We start from the raw sequence: 24,941 nt of genomic DNA, 5'->3' as shown, positions 1-24,941 counted from the left end.
AACAGTTTGACATTTTGGTGAAATGTTTTGCTTCCACTCCCACGCATGAATGATAAATTCCTTCTTGATAAATTGATTTTAAGATGAAATTCTGTTTTCCCCAGGTGGTGGCTCTCCAGCGTTGCTGCAGTTACAAGCCCTGCCTGCCAGAGCTGTCTGTCCAGGGTGATGCCCCTGTTTCTGGGTTGGTGGAGGAGGAACAGGTAGTTATATTTAGCTGGTTGATCCTAAGTTTGTCGAATGTTCATGAGGAAAAATCGATGCAACACTTGCTGTAATAAGAAATTAACAGCACAGTGTGTCATGACATAGTTTGAAAAAATTGTGTTCTATCGGAGAGTAGTCAAACCAGTCTTCCTTGGATCTCTGATGGTCAGGGGGGTTTTTTTGTTGTTGTTTGGGTACAAAAACCCTTCTAACATGCTGCTATAAAATTTTCTCTATTCTCCAGTATTGTTTCAGTTTCAGCAGCAAACTTGATTATACATACCTACCCTTGCACAATACATATAATGTGTATTCAGAAAATAAAATAACATTTCAACGACCCACTAGTTTATTGCTTTTAGCATTCCAATGTGGGGCTTTTATTTGATCACTAGCCAGCTGAATAAAATTGACATATTTGCAGGGATGTTGATTGATTTGTCCATAAAATAATAAAGGAAAGATGTTTTTTTCAGCCTGGAAGCCCTCGTGGTGACAGCCAGAGGAGCAGGAGACACTGGCTGCAGAGTAACCAGCCCTTATTGAGGATGTTTCTGAGCTACTGCAGCTTGCATGGCTCCCACGGTGGAGGACTGGCTTCTGTACGCATGGAGCTCATATTGTTGCTTCAAGAATCTCACCAGGTAATTAAGACATGCACACCAAAGGCCACTGATAAATAAGAGCATGACAGTTTTTTGGTGGCAGCCAAGTTAGTCCGGTTCTATAACTGTTTCCACTGAAGAACTATACTGCCTATTTAGGTTTCTGGTGGTGGTGATCAAACAGTTTGTCAGATAATCATTTAGTAATTAACTGACAAAAAAAAAAATATTGGAGATTAGTAGGATGACTTACTAGTGCTGCAGTATTTTGGTGATTGTTTACTAATCTATTTATCATTAGGAATAAAAAAAAAAAAAAAAAGACAAAGATTTGTTAATTACAGTTTCACAAATGCTTTGTTTGACTATTTCCTTTTCCCACTTCAGAGGCTCTGGATATAGCCGACAACACAATTAATTAATTATATATATCTATATATACACATATATACACAGACAGATTAAATTATGAGATTATTTGATTGATTATTACAATTAAACAAAAACACAATGATCAAATAAACCACAGACACAAATAAGAGGATATAAGTAAATTAATAACAGCATAAGTGATCACATATTCCGTTTGAAGGGAAGGATGATGAGCAGATGAGGGGCCAAGTACGAATGAAAGACGAACATGAAGCCATCTGAAAGCTTGTCTTATTGCAACCAGATTCCCAAGACACACACGCACACACTCTCGATTGTGCATTGGCGATTGCCTGCACACCTCCAACAATGGGTTGACAGGTTGTGCTGAATCTCCAAGCCTCCTGAGGGAGGCCCTGCCTTAGGCTGACTATTAGAAGGTTGAGATAAACAATTCAATGAGCTGGCATGGGAACAACACACTTGAATGATAGCACAGTTGATGGGCACTGGGAGTGTTTCTTCTCTTTTACTTTGATTTTGGAATAAAGGCAGTTTCTGTTGTCCCAACTCTGGTCCCATGGTTGTCAAATTTCTCCATTGTTGTCGAGGAAATTTTTGTGATTTCTCCTTAGTCTTGACTTCAGTCAGTGTGTGGAGCTTCTGTTGAGGAACTCAGTGACAACTGAATGTGATCCATCAAGCACAATGAACAAAAGTCATGATCAGGAATCTAGTAAACACGCACAAATCCTGACTCCTCCATTGGTAGTGTTTTCTTTCTTGCTCTTTAAATGTCATTCAGACATACACTGTAAAACACATCCTGCTCTTAAGTACCGGATCATGTATGACACTCCAGCAGTTGACTCGTCCTGTCTTTATTACGACTCAGGAAAATATTGTTTCACAGTTCAAAGCAACAACGCTCAGTTCCTAGTTCTCTTTGTTAGCTGTCTCTTATACCCTCTAAAAAAAGATATGAGAAAGTTGAATGTTTACTGTGGTGTGACGGTAGGTTATGTACATGTTATGTCCCAGTTTATAGGTGTGATGTCTGATGAAGAGTATTTTTTGTGAACATTAAACACTTGAATGTTTTTATTATGCCTCCACATCAGCGACAGCCAGGGCTGGAGGCATTATGTTTTCTGGTTGTCCATCTGTCCATCCATCTGTCCCATTCTCATGAGTGCAATATCTCAGTAACGCCTTGAGGGAATTTCTTCAAATTAAGCACAAAGTCCACTTGGACTTAAGGATGAACTGATGAGATTTTGGTGTTCAAAGGTCAAGGTCACTGTGACCTCACAAAACACTTTCTTGGCCACAGCTCACACATTCATACACTAATTCTGACACAATTTAACATAAATATATAATAGTATATGAAGAAGTGGTGACATTTTAAATCCAAATTGTTAAAGGTCAACTTCACTGTGACATCAAAATGTTCTGCAAAAACTCTTCTGGCCATTATTCAATGCTGTAACTCAGGTAAGAGAGATGATGACCGTATTTCCTGCAGCTTGGCTGGTTAGCAGACGGATACAACTGCAAGGCAGTAATTCTAGTTTACTGTGATCAACAATATCAGTTCATTGGGCCATCTGTTTAGTGTGCCTGCAGGCATAGTCTAATGATTTGACATGTTCCTCTCTGACCTCTGCCCACAGGACGACTCTATCCAATCAGTGGTGACGTCAAGTTCCCAACCCACCTCTATCCCTCTTCTGATGGCTTGCACAGCCAACGTAAAGACAGTGGTGGCCAATCCCATCGTGTACCTGACCAACCTGACTCATGACATCTTGCAGACCATCAATGCACTCGACTCTCCTCCACATCCTGATGTTGTTAACAATGAGGTGAGACAGCCTCTGGTCGCATTAATCTATTCTTTGGATCCAAATGGCTAAGAGTGGGCTTCAATGTTTTCTTTATTGAAAGCAAGCAGTAATACCAGGAGGTGTGTTCAATGAGATAGGATATGTTTGTTTCTGAACAATTAAAGGAAATAATTAATATAGATATAAACATTATTGTTTTTTAAGTTTTTATTATGTATGAGTGTTAAAGAAGGATGTGGACATAAAGATTTAATTTTGTTCATATGTGTTAACACTCGTTTTTGGCCAAATGTGGGCAATGGAATAAAGTAGTAAATACAAAACTGATATATTATCACGTTTTGAGTTGATATACAGCTAACTTGTTAGCAGACAGTTGCATTTTTAGACATCCAGCAGATGCATTAGCAGTCATTAGAAGGCGCTTTTGTATCATCTTGATGAATGTAAGTCCAATATTCACTCTCCTGTAAGCTTTTGTTTTGATCTCCCATCAACTCCTGGCTCTTGAGAGCAGTGAGAGTGAACGAAAACAGTGAGGTTGTGAATCGTGAAACAAAGAGCTGAAAGATGCTATGAAGCTCCGCTGAGCTGAAGAGAACTGCAGAGTGTCAAAGTTTGTCAAATCAAACCACCCTTTTCACATAGATGTAGAAGAAAAAAGTGCACTTCAATTGAACACTCATCTCATGTTTTTTTTTTTCTCTGATCACGGCTCTTATTTCAGATCTATGTGATGCACACCTTAGCTGCTTCCTTGTCTGCCTGTATATATCAGTGTCTGTGTGATGGACACACCTACAGGTAAGTGTCTCAGTACTCTCACTTATTACCATTCTTTTAGGGCAGTTAACCCTCTAGTCTTTCATGTTACATGGACTGTTTCACAAAGCACTGTAATTCGCAGTTTCATACTGATCCCATGCCTCGCATCACTTACACTTCATAAACCATGAGCTATTTTCAAGCCATCCATTTCTTAACAATGATTCGGGGATGTAGGGAAATAAATCTTTGCACGTCTCAGCCGAGTCTCTGCAAAAGCTCTTTATGCAACCTGACTCAAAAAGGTTTGAGTTCATAGTGGGTATCTACAGGGCAGCATCTCTCCAAGCAAGATTCTTGAATTCTTAATATGTCTTCAAGCGATGCTTGACTTTGATACAACTTTTTCATTTTCCACCACATTCACCCTGACACGACTCCATTAACAGCACTAGCCGCCACTGGATTATTTATCTGTCATGAATGATCTGATTTTTAGCATTAGCATTTAAAAGACAAAATGCTGACAAAAATAATGTTGATTTGTGTCCTCTGATTACAATTGTTTGTGTGTTAGAGGGTTTTTAGGCTTATTGGAGCAGAATAATAAGAAATAAGGGGGAAGGGACATGACTGCTGGTAACCAAGCATACTTTATAATGAGAGGGTAATGCACACATACAGTTCAAGTCAAACATTACAAATGTAATACCAAAATGGAATATGCTTTTCAGGATGTCTTAGGTTTTGTTCATGAAAAATCATCTTAGCAATTGCTTTATGCTTTATGCTTTAGGCTTTTGGCTTAGGCGGGTTTTATAAAGCTCTATTGTGATGTGATTTAATGCATTGAAAAAGAAAATCATGTTGGAAGTTTGCTAACCAAAAATATGACAGTCACTTGTCTGTTTTCATCATCATGTTGAGAATAATTTATGGGAGCTGCATGGCTGCTGTTTATCATTCTCATTGTAAATACTTAATTTGATCTTTGGGTTTGACAGACGGAAGGAACATTGTTTATTTAAGAGGCGTAGGTACCATAACTCCAAATCACTTTATCAACAACCCAGTAGGATTTAAACCTTGGATGGGTGAATGACTGTGTGTGGGATTCTTTTATTCTTTTTTTAAATAACCCATTTGGCATACAGCTGTGCTGCTGTGTGAGTTTCTGTCACCATTCTGTCAAATTGTTTGATGTTGTATGGAGTTATTTAAACTTGTGCTTGAAAAGATGTGGACCTTTAAAGCCACAATGCTGTGACACCACATATAGAATCGCAAGTATCAATGAAATTTTGTGTCTAAAAGGGGGAATTTTGTAAGCTAAGAAAGAAAACATTTATTAGTCTTTCAGAGTAAGCTCTCTGAACTTAGTGTTTCAAACTTCACACAACTCTTACCAATTTGATTAAATAAGCACTTGGTTTTGTAACTTCCTCATCCGCTACTTAGCACATGCACACATGCAGCCATCTATCACATACTGCTGGGAGTTGAACGGCCTAACTAAATTTGCAAGGCTATTTCTAATTTAACACTGTCTTTGTTATGGTAACTATGATATAAACTCTCCTAGGGCGTGTCGCTGCTTTGGTTTGATGAATTTGTGCTTCTATTTCTTCCTCTCGAGTGTGTGAGCAAGAGAGCGAGTGAACGAGGGTGTGAATTTTTTAAAACGTATTTCAGGATGTAGGTTGCGGAGGTTGAGTGTTCTTCCAATACATGTTCTGCTATTTTCTGTCTCTGTTATCACATTAACTTCAGTTTGGTTTAGTTACTACTAGTAAACAACTAACAGGTATTTCCATATGAAGCCTAAAAGCTTTAAAGTTCACTGGACCTGCTTTCTTCATCATGAAGCGTTTCTTCTCATGATGCCTCTTTCTTAGAAACTGTTGTTTCCCAGACTTCATAACAAAGTCAAAACAGTTAAAATAAAACATGTGGACATTATAAATTTATACCACCAAACCCATTTTTTAAAATTTCTCTTTTCAGTGCAGTATTTCATGTTTAATATAAATGTTTTTCTTTGCGCCCTCATACTGACTCAATGGGGTCCATTTCTTTTGTCTGTTTCATCTCCCACAGCCATGTGAACCATTTCACAGGGATTGTGTATCAGAGTGTATTGTTGTCTCAGAAGCATCCAGTCAGAACTGTCAGCATGGATGAGTCTGTGCAGCCCAACACTTCTCCTGCACAGTGGCCAGGTAAATCAACCAAAACATATACGTTTTTGGCTTGAATTAAAAGAAACAAACTTTTCTCTTTGTCAACAAATAAAAAACCAAAAGAAACAACAACTTAGTACAACTTCCCTTTCCTGTCTGTAGCATTAAGCTCCAAGCTGATTCATTCCTACAGAAGATTTGAATAGTTAAAAACAGGTCAGGTATATATAGTCATTTTTAATAAAGGCTCAGTAATTTCCTTAAAGAGCTTGATATTTTTTTTAGTTTCTAGCAAACAGGACTCAAACATGAGTAAATATTGTGTTTGCTGGGGACTATTTTCCAGTGCTCTTGTAAGTATTTACGGCAGCAGGATGGTAAATGTTGGATGTGGGAAATAAAATACAGTGCCCTTATTCATCATAATAAAGAAGCATGACACCTAGCACAATGCTGTGGCTCACTGATGTGTTTTTAATAGTTTTTAGAAGGAAATGGCACCAAGGAATGCTCTTTATGAGGGTCTGGCTACACAGGGAAATTGTTTGTTAGTAGGATGAGTTCATTGTTCGATTAGGTCTTCTCATGGAATGTGTTGCTAAGAAAAGAAATATAGAATATTGTCATTATCTTAAATCAAATATTTGAATGTATTCCACAAAAAGGTGACTTTCAGTAGACTAGTATCCTGCTTTTTTGTTTCACAAATGCCAAAAGATTTGATGTCTAAAAAAATACAGTTCTTGTAGTTTACACACTTGAAGTTCTTCTACAGTCTTTATCTCTTCTTTTTCGTTCTGCGCTCCTTTATTCTCCCCAGGCATCGCCTCCCTGATTCGGCTGTTGAGCTCAGCAGGTGAGGAGAGCCAGCCAGGCTTGGCTGTGCTGCTCTGTGAGATCCTGACTGCTGTCTTCCTCAGTCTGTTTGTTCACGGCATGGCCACACACTCCAGCAACGAGCTTTTTCGCATCGTGGCCCACCCTCTCAACAGCAAGCTTTGGGTGACGGTGTTTGGAGGAGGTGCCCGGATCCCCGTCATAGAGAAACCTAACAGCCCCATGAGAACACCTCCACCAGGTGGGTGACTGTGTGGTTTTCTTTTTGACGGTCTGTCTGTGTGGGGTTTTTTTCTTTGGGTGTTGACCCAGTAGCTAAATCAAGTCCGTCCTTTCTAAATTAATTGAGTTCCCGTCTGTAGGTCATAGAGAAATCCATCAACCTATTAGTGTGGAAGCTGTTTCCTTCACTCTCTTGTGCTACTCCTTAATGGTTGGCAGGAATGCAACTCCTGTTTATATGACAAAATCTAGACAATTTGAACTACTTTTGTTTGTTTGATTTGTTCTTGTTGTGTTTTGTTTTTTAGGAAAATGATTCAATGTTTAAAGGTGACATAATTGTCATTAGCAAAAAAGAAAAAACATGTCAAGCTTGAATGCACAAGTGCACAAGTGTGTGTGGTTGTGATGGCATCTGAAATCATTGTATTTTAACAAACACTTTCTCTTGACACCCCAGCATCCCCGAGTGGCTCAGACAGGAAGTCCAGGCGATTCAGGCTTCTGTCATCACGCAGTGGATCCAAAGAGGAGTCTGGGATAGAGCGGGAGGGGCCATCCAGTCCCAAGCATGTCCCTGTAGTGGAGCAAGAAGCTGCGTCCATCTTTAAAGAACGATTTGTCCCGCCAGAGCTCAGCATTTGGGATTACTTTATTGCCAAGGTAAAAAAAAAAAGACAGGACCCTTTTTATATCGACTCCTTTCCTTTACATTCTGTGTAACTTGGCTTATATTTGTTTTTTTTTATTCAGGGTTCATCAGGTGTATAGTTAATGTTATATAAATACACTGGTAATTTGTAATGATTTAGATGCATTAATCCGCCATAATACTCAACACACACTAAAGCTGACTAGCAGCAAATGAAAGAAAAAGAAAGTGTTTTTCTGTTGTTTCAAACTAAAACAGTATGTGTGTCTGTCCTCTTCACTGCTGTTATTGTGTTCTTGTGTCTCTTAGCCTCTGCTGCCACCATCAGAAAACAGAATTGTGTATGACTCAGAAGAGAGCCAGGGTAGTCAAGATGAAGACGAAGATGGCGATGAATATGAAGATGTGTTTGACCCCAACTCTCCACAACGAGAGCATTCGAACCACAATTCATACAGGTAATGACGGCACGGATTGGATATTACAGAAAACCGTGTCTCATCTTCGCCTCATTTCAAGCTGCTTAAAGTAAACCTGCGTATCTTCACAGCTGTTTGTGACTGGCCAAAGACTTTGTATTCAGTTGCACTGCCTTTTTTGAATTTTGCTCCACATTCAGTCTGAACACATCTTTATTGTTTGAGATTTTTTGAAGGCAGCATTAAACCCATCTAGAGTGTTCATGTTCAAAACTGTAATGGTCTCGTTTGTAATGGATTCTTTTCCTCTCAGTTGGTGTTTAATGCGTCTGGCAATGGTTCAGCTGGTGTTGGTCAACCTCAAGTCCTTCTACCCAATGGCAGGATATGATCTATTAGGTAAACACTTAAATACAGCACATACGCCTGATGTACTAACATCCAGGATGTAGATAAGAGCCTCCTTATCTCTCACTGCCTGTCTAAACTAATCTTATTGCCTCCTTGTTCGTGTGTGCCTGCCTCTGTTTAATGTAGATCTGCCTGTGGGCTCTCCTCTGTGTCACGCTGTGCTGAAGACGCTGCAGCGCTGGGAGCAGTTGCTGCAGAAAAGACTGGAGATCTTTGGGGGCCCCCCTTCTAAATACATCTCCACACACCTTCAGGACGAAACAGCCACACCTGGCCCCGCCCTGCTCAGACACAAGGTTCTGTTTGAACCATCCAACACCCCGTTCAGGTACTACCATGAGCTGGAGATCAGTAACAAGTTTGAATATGATGTTTGCAGTTGACTTATCCTTTATAACATCGCTTCAAGCCCTCAGATGATCAGTTTTTACACTTTGTGAATTAATGTTAACATGATGACTACAGTTGCCTTCAGTACCAGATGTATCTGTACAACACATCCGTGAAATCCAAGCGGTTTTATTCCTGCGCAGATTGACCCCTGTAGATTTCCACACGGCCTGTATAGTATGTACTGTAGGGAATTACAGCTCTTGGAGGAACAACATTGTGCATGTGCATTTGATGTGTCTTGCCTTAAGCACCAGATATGTAAAGTTTTCACATCAGCGCCGAATCAGAAATAATATTTTTTTAACACGTGTGCCTCAGTGAACCGATACAACTGATTCAATGAGCATTATTATTAATATGCTGGAGATGTTCTATTCTTTTCAGGACTAACCACCATTCGGCGCTGCCAGTGAAACGATTGTGGCAGTTTCTGGTCAAGCAGGAAGAAGTACAAGAAACTTTCATTAGAAACATCTTCACCAAGAAACGGGACCCGAATGAGGTACACCATGTTTACACATGCCAACCCATTGCATGAACTGCCTTCATGTTGCACAACTTGCACACCGTATTAATTGTCACTGAATAACACATTAACTAGTTTGTTAAAATCCACAACACATGTCTGTATTTACCCCCCACCCCCAGACAAACTGCATCATTATAGCTTTTACATCTCTGTTGGCACCTTTTTTTTTTTTTTGTTCCGCATGCCAGTTGTTATTACTGCCTCCAGTTGCATGATGCTTTTGATTTTATTCAATTAATTACACCCTGTTTGATTAACATCTCAGTAATTCAGTTTCTGTGTGTGTTTGCATGGTTCATCACTGGTTGTTGTTGTATGTTGTGTGTGTTTTGTGTGTGTGGGTGTGTCTGCCCCGTGCTGCTTCCCCCAATCATTAAAGTCGGTTGAGGACCAGACTGACAATATGAAATGTTCAGGGATGGACGAGACAGGAAACCATCAGGTACTGCTGCTTTAGATAAATTATTGCTTATGGTATTGGAGTTGGAGTTGGGTGGGGTGGGTGTCAAACCTCAGTACCTTTTGCAATATCTTCTGCCCAAAACTTTGATAGATTTGATCTTTTTATCTTGTTGATTTATTGTATGATCAGATATTGCCTAATTTTAATATAAAGTTTATGGTAATTTTAAGCCGTATTCTAATCAGGTAAAGTGCTTGTGTGGCTGTTTGTATTAAGACCACATTAAACATTTTATTTATTTTAGAAATACACATTTATATTATGCAAAATAAGGTATTGCACTGGCACTGATATTGAAAAATTTCAAAAACTACTCAGCTGTAAGGATGGGACAAATATTGCCGTAATAGATGATGGAAAATAATAACAAGTAAGACCATGCCATTTGCATTTTTTCACAGCATTTAAAATATTTAGATGACTTTGACAAAAGGAAAATCACTGGCTTCATACTGTGTGGTTGGCATCGCAGTTTACCAGCACATTTTACACTTAACAGTCTTAACAGACCATAACATCACTCTAAAGGTGGTGTCCATATCAGACCATATAAGTCTAAATCATTAGTTATCAGTTAGTTATTTGTATAATAAAATATGTTTCCAAGAACCAGCTGGCACTATAAAATGGCATCGTTTTATCAGTTTTTGTAGCACGTTTATAAAAATGGGACGTTTTCATCATATTAACACCAGTACTTCTGATTTGACAAGACCAATGAGTGAATAATTTACTCTGCACAGATGTTGTGAAACTATATGAAACTTCTCATCACCACACTGTAGCGTGGGTGGTACAAACTACCATTGATTAGATATGGGAACATGCACATCATGTGACTGTATTTGCCTCTACGGTAGAGTAGTAAATGGGACCTGTCACATATAATCGAAGAAACATTAAAATTGTCATCTTGACAGAATTACTGTACACGTATTTCCAAGGCCATGAACTCCCTCCCTCCTCAGTGTTTGATATTAATCTTACATTTAGCAGTCTAAATATTCATGTGAATGTGAACCATAAATCTTAAATTATACTGTACACTGATGCTTCATAGAGGCTTTCTAATCTTCTGTCTCTCACTGTGCAAGCTGCCATGTTATAGCTACTCCATTTGGCTCAGTGTTAATTAGCCCAGTCTCTCAGAGGACGAGCTATGAAGCTGAATAGCTTCTGATTAATGGGCCCAACACTGTCGCAGTGAATCTGCATCCCACAGGGATTATGTGCACTGTGAAAATGGCAAACCACCATATTTAGATTTCTGCAAGTGAAGTTTTCATTTATTCCCTCTGACAGAAACAGACATGGTCTTTTCCTCTTGAATAAATACAGTAGACTTTAATTCAATCTCATGTTAAAAGGATGCCTGTCTCGTGTTGAGTAACTTTGGCATTAAATGTAGATAACTTTGGCATTAAATGTAACATACAATATGCAGAGCTACAGTATAGCATTCTCTGCTACTGCAAACATCCCGTAGGACCTATAGTACAGTGTGTTCTTGTGCCCGTCGCTCAAGGGATGTTGCGCTCATGCTGTCTGATGGCACTACACCAGTTAAGCTGGATACCGCGGTTAACAGCGTGGCGTGATGCACCGCACATGTCCTCTCCTAACTAAAAGCAAGACAAACAAACACATAAACATAGAGTGCACATATTACAGTGTAGAAAACAAAGAGTAAGCCCAGACCGAGTCTTTCTTTTTTCTTTTTCTTTTTTATAGCTGTCATCTTCTACAGCAAATAATTTGACATTTTATTTATCAACTCCTCTCATGGATCTTGTCAGGTCATTGGTTCTGTAGCATGAAGGGAAACATATCCGAAGTCATGGCTGTTATTTGACTGCAGGAAATGTTTACCAATGTTTCAGCTGTAATTATTGAATCTCCATGGTGGTGATTTATTTGTGTATGTGTGTGTGTGGGTGTGTGTTTCTCTGTGCAGACTGAGTCAGATCAGGGCTCCCCCGGAGGAAAGGCACGCATCATCCACAAGGAATCTGACATCATCACAGCCTTTGCCATCAACAAGGTACAACTCTTTTACATAGATGTCACTGAACAACACAATATACCACAATATACCACTGTTTTCAGAAAAAGCTCTGTTAACACCACTGTACACTATCTACCCAGCAGGTAATTAACCACTAGCTTTTGAACGCAGTAGAGCATTTAGCAGCTAAAGAGACAGATATTCCCCACAGGAGCTGGTGGAGACCAAAAACAGAGCAAAAAGGAGGAGGAATGTTGGACTTACCAGAAATGGCCAGAAATACAAAATAATGTTAATGTTGCTTCATGCCTTCATAACTTTATAAAATGATAATATGTTGGTGTAATGTGTCCCCAAGTGGCAAAAAAAATCAATCAATACAGCAATAATTAGTTTTAGCCCAGCTGTGCATAGTAACAGCAATTTCAAGTATTGTAAAACTGATGTGCCACTAACCAAGTAATTAAAATTTGTATTCTGAATTTGAAGTTTTAAACTTTGGTGGATTCAAACTAAATTAAAAAAAATTTAAAAAAAAAACATGAATTTTAAGTCATAGCTTCACTTTGGCAAATACAACCTCAAATTTAGAGCACACAATTCAAATTCAGTGCAAAGATCAGTTGCTTCTGACCAATGGCACAACTCTTAAACCATTTTATAGCCCCTTTGATGTTGTCAAGCCTGTGTTTTTCTGTTTGATATATAAAGAGGTATGATACTCTGGCTTGAATGCAGCTATTTATTTAAAGGGAAGCAGTGGTACTGGCCTCTTCTCAACAGTGATCAAAGAAGGGTCAGTTCACTTCAGGTCATCATTAAAAGCAAAAACTTGGATAGTTTTGTGACCTTAGGCAAAATAGAGTTCGAAAAATTCTTTCTCTCGCTCTTGTGGATCTTCTGACGTTTCAAATTTTGCACATAGATTAAATCACCCAATTTTCCCTACCCCTATCGTCTTTGGCACTCACCTCTCCCTTTTTTCCTGTCTCTGTCTGTCTCCCAGGCAAATCGTAATTGTTTAGTCATGGCCTCCACCCATGACATTCAAGAGTTGGATGTGTCATCCATCTTGGCCACACAGATCTTGACATGGATCGATGATGATGAGGCCGAAGCCAAAGGGTAAGAGAACTATCTGTGTGCGTGTGTGTGTGTGTGTGTGTGTGTGTGTGTTGTGTTTTTGCGTGTGCATACTGTATTTGATGAGGCAAACGGCTGTGAGAGTTCATCCAGAGTAACATCATCTTACCTTTTCACCCTCATAACGATAGAGCTAAATAGAGTGTGGGCACGGGACAGTGTGATTGGTTCAGTTATGGTTGTGTAGGTGGTGTACATGCATCTGTATCTTTGGTGTATATGTATGGCCATGCAGCATAATCTGTATGTAATTGTGTGTGACTGCTTCTTTATGAGATATTGTTATAGATTATTAGATATAGGCACTTTCTGTCATTATTTGTTCTTTTTCTTTTCTGAATAACTTACTAAATGTACACAGTGTTAACAAGAAAGCTGTTGTCTTTCAAACAAGGCAATGCTGGCTGAATTACTGTATTTTTTCCTGCTAAGGATGATTAGTCCTACCTTGCTTTTTTCATTAAGTGCATCCTGCAAATTTTCTAAACTAATCAGCTCTGGATCTGTCTCTGAAATAAACCTGATTTGCATTGCCGTGAAATTATATGTCCAGTTATTATTATCTATCCTAGTGTTGGAGGCGATGATTTCCTGGTGGTCCATACACGAGATGACTTTGCCGCCCTCCATGGCACCACACCATACACCCACAGTAGCCCTGGCACACCCATCAACATGCCATGGCTGGGAGGCGTGCAGACTGGCAGGGGTGCAGCTGTGGTGAGTTCTAAACATTTATGCAGTATATAAATGATATGGTAAATGCTCCCCAAAGACTAGGTGCTGGTTATGTCACTGTATATTGGAGAGAAGATGACGATGTTTTGACTGCACTTGGTGCTTAATGTGCGGTTATCTTGTCTTCAGTGATAATATCTGAACCGTTCATTTGTTTTTTTGATTTTTGGTGGTCAAAGGTCAAAGGTCAAGGTGACCTCACAAAACAAGGTTATGGCCTTGTGAATGGAATATCTTGGGAACTCCTCAAGGGAATCACCTCAAATTTGGCACAAATGTCCATTTGGATGAAATGATTAGAATTTGGTCAAAGGTCACAGTGGCCTCTTGAATCTGATATCTCCAAACTGCCTTGAGGGAATTTCTTCAGATTTGGCACAAACATTCACTTGGGCTCTAGATCTGCTCACATTTTTACTCAAAGTAGTTAAAATGATTTAAATTGATTATTCATCTTTGTCCAGACTCCAGTGTGCCAAAAGCAGCATGGTTGTTAGCATTAGCTTCTCTTATTGACTTACAAAGGAACTAAGATATTGTTGACTGCTACAGCTTGTGAGCCCAACTCTGTGTCATTTTATGCAGTTTTTATAAAAAAGTCTGTAAAAGCTGTTTTTCTAAATCAGAGGAACTTGGCGTCAGCAGTGGGGAGGGTGATTGATTTTGTTCTGGTGATAGCAGTGTCTTTGAATGGAGAAATAGTGAGTCATGTTTGTTGATATTAACCAGTTTGCTTATTGCTCTTGATATGCAGATTGGACAGTGAAATCCACTAACCGTCATAATTATTTTACCAACCAGTTCTTCAGTTTGCCAGTCTGACATTTTTGGTGCACAACACACTCCTCGTCTGACTCTTGTCTTGTCCTGTCTTCAGACCCAGTGACAGTTGTGACTCTAACCGGAGTTGACGGCAGTCACATTAATGTGGAGGCTACAACAGGACACAGTTAAAATGGCTCAGAGAGCAATAAAACACATCTTGTTTGCCTAAAGAACAAGATAATAAATATATCACGTAATTATTATCTCTTGTTAACAAAGGCAGTAAATTCGGTTAAATAAACTATGAAACACAGTGAATGAACCAAGGGCTGCTTACACTTAAAATGTTTGTATAGCTTTCGACAACATTCAATGGCCTTCCTCAGCTGATTGATTTGCTCAGTTGTCACAGAGATGGTTACGTTGTTATCACATTAAGCAAGTGGAATTATGGTCATGTGATAACTGGTGATCACATACTGGCAGGATATCCTACCCCCAGCCCCTGTTCAAGAATGGTCCGGCAAAGGATGTCAGTGGTGTCCTTGATCCTTATCGGCCGTCTGTTGATTCCTGCTTGATAATTTTGTTCAATGCTATAACCAGTTTTGGTCTGGTGTTCACAGACTGCTGACTTCTCCGGTTTATGGGGTTCATTCAGTCTCTTGTCCACGGTCACCTGGGATGTCATACACCACTCCAGTTTTCCTCTCAGTTCAAGAATGAACTTTAAAGCTCACTCTGAAGTTTTTAATGAGATTCTCCCTCTTCTGAAATGAGCCTAAAATGTTTTATTCCCTCTCATGATGCATGGCAAAACACATTTAAAAATAAAAACCTTGTAGCCACAATCACAAAAATAATCATAAATCTGAGCCAGAGCCTTACTGTCACCCAACTAGTCATCTCCACAATGCCTAACCATAACCTACGCCCTTACCTCAACCATGGAGGGCAACAGTACGGAAAACAGTCATATTATAAGCATGTGAGAAAATAGGAATTGGAGTCTTGTCATTCTATGCTTGGACACAGTCGGCAGCAAAATTCTAATTTAATAAATTATTTAATTGATGGGAAAATGAATTTGACGATCTGTAATCAAGGCTTAAGCAGATCACTGATAGAGCCTGCACGCCACAGCTGCCGTTCACGTACTACAGGTAGGTGCCAAATGTTGTACGAGCATTGTCAGAGCGTGAGTTTAACAGATGGATAAAGCCAGCATAATTGGCTGTTCCATCTCTGTTTATGGCCTTTAGAACTATGCAGTATTGTGTAACTTTACTATTATATAGCAGTGTTCTTATCCCTGTTGTAAAAGATCACTGTTTACCATAATGAAACACTGCCTTGTCTGTTAACATTGGCTGAGAATCTTCCTTTCCTCCTCTTCACTTTGCTTCTCCCAGATGATCAAGAGAAACATCAATAATGTGAGAAGAATGACCTCGCATCCCACACTGCCTTACTGTAAGTATGACTCTAATGTCTGTCAGTGGATTAGAAGAGTATTCGCTATCATCATATTCCTCGTGTTAGAAAGAGCCTTCAGGGAATGATTACATCACCCAAAAAGGTACTCTCATTCTTCTCTTATGCAGATTTTTAGCAAGTGGCAGAGTTTATTTCCTCTGGTCCCAGTGCTGCTATTGATTTAGAAAAGGCTGCATGAATACAACATTGTAGTTTCCAGTCAAATTGCAGTGTAGGGATTAACTTGTGAGGTGTTCGGGTGGAATAATTCCCAGCAGGTCGTAAGACTCAGGAAGTAACAGTTGTTGAAGTGTTTGTGAAATAAACTGTTTTCTTTATCAATTATAAAACGGATGATTTCGGGAACAAAGAAAAGCCAAAACCTCATGTCGGGACCTGAACGTTCATCAAGATGCACTGGAAAATGAGCTGAACTGATGTCACCTTTGCTGATTTCTGTTTTACAGACCTGACAGGAGCTCAGGATGGTAGCGTGAGGATGTTCGAGTGGGGTCACTCCCAGCAGATCATCTGCTTCAGAAGTCCAGGCAACTCCAGAGTCACCCGGATACGATTCAACCACCAAGGAAACAAGGTTACAAAGCCACACACACACACGCTCATACTGTATGGACCAGGAAATTGAACACTTTGAACCGTTAACTACCGCTATACATATGTCAAACTATTCTTATCTTTGCAGCATGACTGCATTGTGATGTGAGCCTGTCAGACTCAGCAACATTTTCACACTCCCTCTTATAACTTTGCCAACCAGGCACGGACCGCAGAAGGGAGTTTGGCTTCAGCACACATTGTTCTTCAGCTGAGTGATTCAACCGCTCTGAACTCAGGCACTCGCCTTGAGCTAATAATTTTCTCAGATGGTGCCTCTCCTGTGCCAGTACTAACTTATCTGCCTGTTCTGGTCAAAAGAGTGAAATATGCTTCTTTTTTTTTTTATTTGGAAAGACAGGACATGCAGAGGTCTTCATTTTAGTTATGTAATAGGTGCTTGGCCTAATGAGGCTGTTGACGTGTTTTGGAACATATTTTGAGCACAATCCAAATCCCCTGAGGGGAGTGACGGTTCTCGGTTGTGTGCAAATACAGCAGGAGCACCTGTCAATAAGCTTCTGTCTGTCTAATGTGAAATAAAGGACAATCCTAACTCTTTTTTTTTTTTTTTTCAGCAAAGTCTCACATCTGCTCTCTGAATTTTTTTGTGTGTAGTTTGGTATCGTAGATGCTGATGGAGGTTTGAGTCTCTGGCAGACCAACACAAGTGGGAATACACCCAAACCATTCCTGGTAAGAAACTCAAAAGCCAATTCATTTGCAACCTTTTCCAGCATTTTTTTGATTTTTTTTTTTTCTCTGTCAAGTCCACCTTAGTGTCCTCTTGTTTTCTTCCTGTCATTCTCATTTTTTTTAACTCTCCTCCTGCTTCTCTATTAGTGTCACTATTACTAACCGTTGTCTTTGTTTCTCTCTGCAAGACGTTGCAGTGCCACAACAAGACAGCTCATGACTTTGTCTTTGTGGGCTCCTCCTCCCTCATCGCCACTGCAGGTCTTTCAACAGACAACAGGTACAAGAAACGTAGAAGGGGAATTTCGTCTCCAGTTGTTTTCTTCCCCTCACTTGAATTCAGTGCCATTCAAATTAAAAGCTTGATCTTTTCCATATAACTTCACTGTACTCTGACCAACAGGAATAATGATGTTGTTTGATTAAAATGTTGGAATGCATCGTGATGTGGTTATTTTTGACTCCACAGGAACGTGTGTTTGTGGGACACTCTGGTGACTCCTGCTAACAGCCTTGTACATGGTAAGACACAAGACACACTTTGAAGAATCAGCCGATTTACAGCACCTTTAGAGCTGAAACGATCAGTTGTTTAATCAAGTAGATGGTCGACAAAATTAATCTGCAGCAATTTTGTTTCATTTAATTGTTGAAGTTGCCCCTTAAACCCTTAAATATTGTATGATATATAATATAATATTTCTTCCATTCCTTGTTCACCCGCTTTCTCATTCTCAATCCTGCTGTTTGCCCTCTGATTTTTAAATGTCATCCTCGACACCAGCTTTCTGCTGCCACGAGTCGGGTGCTACTGTGCTCGCAATGGCCCCCAGGCAGCAGCTGCTTATCACAGGTGGGAGGAAGGGCTGGATCAGCATCCTGGAGCTTCCCCACAAGCACCAGCGCCAGAGCTTCCAGGCCCATGACTCGCCTGTCAAAGCACTGGCTGTCGATCCAATTGAAGACTGCTTTATCAGTGGATCAGCTGAGGGCAACATCAAGGTATCCTCAATATAAATTATGCAATTAAATACATTTCTATTGAATAAATATCTAATTTTGAGAGATATATTCCACACAAGTGATCAGGGAGTTTAATTAGTAATTATTTTAATATACAAATATTTATTAATGTTGACGGCTTTCAAGGTTTGTTCAAAATAGAAGGCTTTGTTAGAGAATCTCCCAGAAAGGATTTTAAGTCATAGAAGCTGTGACTTTTTCAAAGAAAGTCATAACATTTTTATGAGAACTTCTTGGGGAACAGTGGAAAAAACTATAAAAAAAAAAACCTAAAAACTTGGATTATGAAAACAGTTTCGATCATTTACTCTGCACAAAGTAAAAGCATCCCTGACAGAACAGTCCTACAGGGCATCTGGCACCCAGGTGTGAACGTCTCTGCCTCTCCTGCACATCGACAATCAGATGACTGTTGCGTTTATCCGTGGAGACAGTGACCCCAATCGAAACCAATGTCACACTTATGATTAACCACCTGCGCGGGACAATAGTGCGAATGATGGAGACTAAAGTGTAAGGTGAAAGTGGGGTGACATGGGAAAAGGCAAAAGGGAAACTGTTTTGAGTGAACAGGCAGGAGATGTGGCCGTCTTTAGCTAATATATTTCGAGACGCGGCAGGTCCTTCATCTTTTTGACTTGAATATGTTGGCACAGATCACACAGCTGTCACTCCAAGGATGAAGCCACTGCGTCACACAGATGTAGAGGGAATGGTGCAGTGAACATCTGCTTGAAATTCAAATGACTTTCATTCTAGATGATTGCTCGCAAAAACCTCCAAAGCTGTGTATAATGTTACTCATCTGAAGTCATTACTTGTATATTGGACAATTTTAATTTTAATGTGGGTGTGCTGCAAATTTATAAGCTTTTAAAAAGTTTGATTAGAGTCCATGGAACTGGAAGATTAACTTAAATATACAGAATTAAGTCTATGAAATACCTTATCAAATAATAAAGCTCCCAGGCTGGGAATATGACTCAAACAATGCAAGTTGCTCAGAGCTAATCACGGTTCTCAGTGGACACTCATTTTGTCTTAATAATTTCCTGTCTGCCAGTCTGAGGCCAATCATCTTATAGGATAAGGGTGCTGATATTCTATATTTTTCATACCGTCAACAAATCATGCGAAAAGACCAAAACCAGCAATGCAAGAGATTGTGTCGCTACTTTATATCATCTTAACTCTGCCTGTGTCTCTCAGCCCTAACGACTCGTTTCTACTGAAGATTTAAACCTTTAAAGACGGATCATAAATACGTTCTTTAAGAAGTCAAAAGTGAGGATCATCAATTTATCAAAAAAGGAGACATGCATGTCTGTACAAAATTTAGTGCGTAGAATTTATCTATGTGAAATTATCTTTAAATAAACTACAGTGCCCATGTTGTGATCTTGGAGGAATGAGCTGTATCAGACTGACAATATATCAGCAGACTCAATCTTTTATACATTGTGCAGTTTAAAAATACCTGTGCTAAACTTTCGCTTCATAAATTGAAGTTGTTTTTCATATATTCCCGGGACTTCCCCAGGTTTGGAGCCTGGCCACTCAGAGTCTCCTCTACGCCTTTCCGAACGAACACGCCCGCCAGTCGCTGTTCAGGAACCTCGGCACGGGTGTCATGCAGATCGAGGTGGGACCGGCCAATCACATCTTCTCCTGCGGCGCCGACGGAACCATGAAGATGAGGATCCTCCCCAACCGCTTCAGTGTTGTCAACAACAACCACGGCAACCTCAAGAACGATGTCAACTTCATCATATAGACAGAAAAATGTGGAGTTAAAGCAACTGAGCTGAATAATGTGAAGTGCATTTTAGGATGGAGCAAAGTTTCTAACAATATTGTGGAAAGTACCATAATACCTGATTGGAACAATGGCCATCAAGTTTAAGTATTATCATCCAGTTTAAAGGAAGAATAGCTTTCATGACAATATATATATATATATCTCCTATATTCATAGGATTTACAGACTTTCACAGAGTAAGAGCACGTCGTCTGATTCAGGGCCCCAGAGAGAGTGAACATGCAGTGAAATGATCACATCTGCAGTGCTTCGTGTGGGACATGAACCCAGACTTGGCATCAGAGCCGACAAAGCACAGGAGCGAAGTGTTTTTAAACTCTTGTGGAAGTTAAAGTGGGCACAGGGTAACGGCCGAGGGCACATTCAAAAGAGACAAACACCCACCTGGAGATTCTCCAAAACAAACTACCATGTCAGTGTCTGCTGAAGAGCACATGGAGAGCTTTTTTTTTTTTTTTTTTGCACAGGGAGTGAAGCTGTAGAAGGAGCAGTAGTGAGAAGAGACTGTGAAGAGTCTAAAGCTGCAGCATTGTTCTACTTAAATAATATCACCTTCTCTTTAGTTCATGTTAGTAACACAGTCATGATAGTGGAAGCTCCTCTGGGATCACTGCAGGAGCGTCCAGGTGATAAAATAAGACTGTGTGTGCAGTGCATCGTACAGATATACGTGATCCCGTTTGGGGATGGAACGTCTCAAGACTGTACAACACTATCAAACCCGCTCGGCACAATGCAGTAAGGCCAGTGGACATGGTACAAAGCACATTAGATCCAGTCACAAGGACTCCCGGCACATTCTAGTGCCCAGTATAAATTTTTTAACACAAATGATGCCAGCTTGATTAAAAAGCAGACGACCGGGTATTCGATCAAACCACACTTAAGGAATTACAGGATGTCAATTTCATATCACTATTATTCAGTCACGTTTTGATTTCAAGCGTTTGGCTGATGTCCTTCTCTATACCTGACCTGAAATGAACACAGGAAACCTGATTTTATGAAGGTGGAAAGAATAAACACATCATACTGAATCTCTTCAATTCAAAACAATGGTGTGACATTTTAGGGAATGTTATTTGATTTCTGGCAGAGACGTGAGGTGAGAAGATTGATGCCACTCATGTTTGTGTATTAAATATGAGTCTACAGTCAGCAGCTCTATAGCTTAGTTTAGTTTAGCTTAGCTTAGCTTAGCATAAAGACTAGAAACATGAGGAAACAGCTAGCCCGACTCTGCGCACTCTGTTCCTACAACAACAACAATATCCCTGCCAGCAGCTCTAAAGTTGACGATAAATCTTTTTTTTTTTATCCGTACATAAAGAAATCTAAATTATTTCTATTTTACAGCTGATTATACAGGCCAGACTGTTTCTTGACTTTATTTCTTTCTTTTGGATAATGTTGCGTTAAACATAAAAGTCTTCACTCCTATGTAGAGATGTGAACTTTTACCAAGTTGTAATAAACTGAGCCGATATTCATTCAGTCTCAATCAAACTAATCAGAGGAGAGAAGCAGCATAGCCTCTGTTCTGTAAATAGAAAATATCATGTTGCCATGGTTTCAGTGAGTTGCTGTGGGCTCCAAGTTGAGCCCATTTTTTTGGAGGGGGTTCCCATTCATGTTTTACATTTTGGAAAAGTTCACCGATAGCAGTTCCTGTTTGGTGTGTACCAGTGGATTTACTGACAACTATGATAAAATTACTCTGATACTGAAGAAAAGTTAAAAACATGATTCTGGATCTCACGCACTAAGGGTTTTAAAGTGGCCTACCTTCTATGAGCTGTGCATCACTGCCACTGAGAAGCTGCTGATTGTAAGCAGACCAAACTACAGTAACTAACCTGCTGTTGTTTTCAGAGCACCTGCATGCACCTGTCACTTTCACCTCACGTCGCTTCCTCCGCGCCTCCCTTACAGTTTAAAAACTTTGGGGATATAGCCACACAGTTAAAGAAAAAGTAACCCTTCTTTTTGAACAGCTATATATGAGAGTATCAAGCTTCTCGTCCTCTCCACTTGAAAGTGAACAAGAAGTGTATTTTCCAAAATGTCAAACTCTTCCTTTAATCGAGCTAGTCAAAATTTGTGACTGGAGTTCACGTGTGTGCCAGAACCCAGTGTTTTCCTAACTTGGAATGGACTACCTGAATGCACCATTTCTCTTTCTCTATTTTGCACATAAAACTTAAGCTGAACTATAAATAGTGTAATGCATATAACAACGAGACGGGATGACAATAAAGCAGCCCAAGCATCTTGTCATAGATTACAATATATGGTACAATATGTTTTATCCTGGCCTAGATTTAATCAGTGGTATTACTATTATTATTAAGTGTCCTTAATCTCTGAGAACTACTTCTGCTATGCTGGCACAGTACTAGTACTGTTGGTCCTGATAATATCGATTATTACTGATGTTAAGTTGCACAAAGTAGCTTTAATTTAAGGCCCCTTGTTGGTATGGGACACCTTGAATAATACCTTTTCTGGCTGCATTCTGTTTTTTGAAATGTTGAATATTAATCTTAAGAACATGTAGCAGGAAACTTTGCTTTTGACAATGGAAAGGGGTTGTGGTGGGGCAGTAAACAAGTTTTAATGGATATCTTATTTTGTTGTGGAAATGTTTTATTCCAATAATGATGCACTTCCCTTTCATCTACTCCCAACTTTAATCTTCCATGTGGACCATGATTGGAAACTGCCTTTGAAACAATATTGTTTGCCTTGTAGTAATCTTAATTTTATTAGCAGACTTGCTTTATCTGCTTTGCTATTCAGTTCCTTTGTAACAATTACAGTAATTACCTTAACTTCACTTTTTCTTATCATTCAGTTTCTTTTTTTTTTTTTTTTTTTATCATGCAAATGCAGCACATTGCCTTCAGTACATGCTTGGAAACTGTAATCTAGGTTGGTGGAGCTGCAAACTGTCCTATAGCAGTGAAGTGTGAAGGAGGAGAATCCATTAAGAGAACGACCCACAGAACCTTGTGCTGCTGTAGAGAAACAAATGTACAATAGCTTTGATTTCAGGGAGGATAAACTGAGGAATACCTTTTAGATGAAGCAGATTTATTGCAGTTATGTATATACATAGATTCATAATACCTACATAATTATAACAACTAGTCGTAGACAAACAGCAGGTAATGACAAAAGCCACTTTATGAAGAATATTATTCTGTACAAATACAGGTATATTTATGAAATATGTTCATATTTAGGATTATACACTAATTGATCAAAAGACAGATGTAATCTTATTTCCTGCTTCTTTTTCTCATTTTTCTCATTTTGTGAGTTTGAACAACCACATTACGATTTTTTTTTTCCCCGCAAATCAGTGGTTGGAAAATGATCTGTGCTCCTGCAGTAACTGGTGATTAAAATACATTTTATCAAAGCCAGACAATATGTATTCCGACAAAAACTGGAGAATAAAACACATTTTATCAATTACTGGTGATTTTCCTCATTCAGCTCAATGAAAAAGAACCAAGTTATCACATTCAACTCTGATTTCTTCGCTTTCCTCTCTTCAATCTTGCAAATGTGAATTTGATCAGATAATTCTAATTTTTTAATGAAGATAATGTGTAAATCAATGTATTATACAGAAAATGTATCAATGTAATAAAAAAAAAAAACTATTTAACATGAGCAGATGTTTTTTTGTAATTTTGAACACAGGTTATGTTTGTTCATACCAGTGCATTATCGCAATTCACAAACTTGTCACAAATCAAGGGAAGTATAAGAACATCACAACGGATATACTCTACAGTCATTATATACTCATTACTTACCATCTAACATTCTGCATTGTATTTTTATCAAAGTCTAATATATTCAGTAAATGATGGAAAATGACACTGTCATCTCAAACTAAAGCACCAAATGTTTATTAGATACTGGTTCATTTAAACCGTGATTGCAACACTTGCCGTCTATAGAAGTGTTTTAAAATGACATTTAAATTGGTTCTAGTCTGAATAATTTTACTTCCTATAAAGAAAAAACCATTGATGTTAATACTAACTGCACTGATATTAAAAGTTAAATGAAAATCATAATTTATATAGCTAGTAAACTACTATTTTACACATTTAATAAAAGCATGTTTGACTGTAACACACCCTGTAGTTATTGTTAATTAATGCATTTCCATTCTGAAAACACTTGAAAAGCCTGTTTTGCTAAATCCTGCACTGTTAACATCCACGTTAACTTGATAGCAGTCTTCTTCACTGCCTTTGTTGGCACATTGCTACATTTCTTTGCATGTTACCACCACCTATTGTCAGCAGCAGGAATGTGTATCGTATCAAAACAACAAAACAGGGACCCATTCATAAAATCCCGACCTTACACATCCAGCAGTTAGAGCAAAATTAGCATTCATTGGGAGTTGGCGAATGTAAATCCAATATTCACTCTCTTTTAGCTCCGTTTTTGGCCTCTACCAAATCCTGTGTGAATGTATCCCTCTCTTCAGCTGCTGGTGCTGAGCAGCTAGTGTACAGTGGGTTTTTTAGAGTTTTTCGGTAGAGAAACTGCTGCAGCCAGACAACTAAACACTAAAATCTCCATAAAGCCGAGACGCGCTGCAGATTCGGGTGATAAATCTTTGTAGGTTCATTACTGTGAGCTGCGGCTCTCACATTTCCCTGTCATTTGATACATTGTTATTTCAAAAAAAAATTATCAATTATAGTTGCTTTAATTAAACATACAG

The 24,941-nt window shown here is 39.1% G+C and overlaps 1 protein-coding gene across 2 annotated transcripts in view; it reads left to right on the top strand.

The window, feature by feature from the left end:
• LOC130169953 (dmX-like protein 1) overlaps positions 1-23,866 on the top strand; it is a 54,836-nt gene extending 30,970 nt beyond the window's left edge. Inside the window, exons 30-51 of one of the 2 annotated variants that reach the window (XM_056377013.1) lie at positions 105-203; positions 684-851; positions 2,861-3,052; positions 3,762-3,838; positions 5,897-6,018; positions 6,800-7,057; positions 7,499-7,701; positions 8,000-8,148; positions 8,423-8,508; positions 8,647-8,848; positions 9,298-9,415; positions 9,822-9,884; positions 11,860-11,946; positions 12,917-13,035; positions 13,626-13,773; positions 15,969-16,029; positions 16,500-16,627; positions 17,266-17,343; positions 17,532-17,623; positions 17,813-17,865; positions 18,128-18,345; positions 19,907-23,866. In XM_056377013.1, the coding sequence (XP_056232988.1) occupies positions 105-203; positions 684-851; positions 2,861-3,052; positions 3,762-3,838; positions 5,897-6,018; positions 6,800-7,057; positions 7,499-7,701; positions 8,000-8,148; positions 8,423-8,508; positions 8,647-8,848; positions 9,298-9,415; positions 9,822-9,884; positions 11,860-11,946; positions 12,917-13,035; positions 13,626-13,773; positions 15,969-16,029; positions 16,500-16,627; positions 17,266-17,343; positions 17,532-17,623; positions 17,813-17,865; positions 18,128-18,345; positions 19,907-20,140 (2,955 nt within the window). In that variant the 3' untranslated portion in view covers positions 20,141-23,866. The remainder of the gene's footprint in view (positions 1-104; positions 204-683; positions 852-2,860; positions 3,053-3,761; positions 3,839-5,896; positions 6,019-6,799; positions 7,058-7,498; positions 7,702-7,999; positions 8,149-8,422; positions 8,509-8,646; positions 8,849-9,297; positions 9,416-9,821; positions 9,885-11,859; positions 11,947-12,916; positions 13,036-13,625; positions 13,774-15,968; positions 16,030-16,499; positions 16,628-17,265; positions 17,344-17,531; positions 17,624-17,812; positions 17,866-18,127; positions 18,346-19,906) is intronic. The other variant, XM_056377014.1, reaches the window with a different exon arrangement.
• The last annotated feature ends 1,075 nt before the right edge of the window (positions 23,867-24,941 follow it).

This window comes from Seriola aureovittata, chromosome 5, assembly GCF_021018895.1.
Source record: "Seriola aureovittata isolate HTS-2021-v1 ecotype China chromosome 5, ASM2101889v1, whole genome shotgun sequence".
In the NCBI taxonomy this organism is placed as follows: domain Eukaryota; kingdom Metazoa; phylum Chordata; class Actinopteri; order Carangiformes; family Carangidae; genus Seriola; species Seriola aureovittata.
This window is presented reverse-complemented; position numbering and strand designations above follow the sequence as displayed.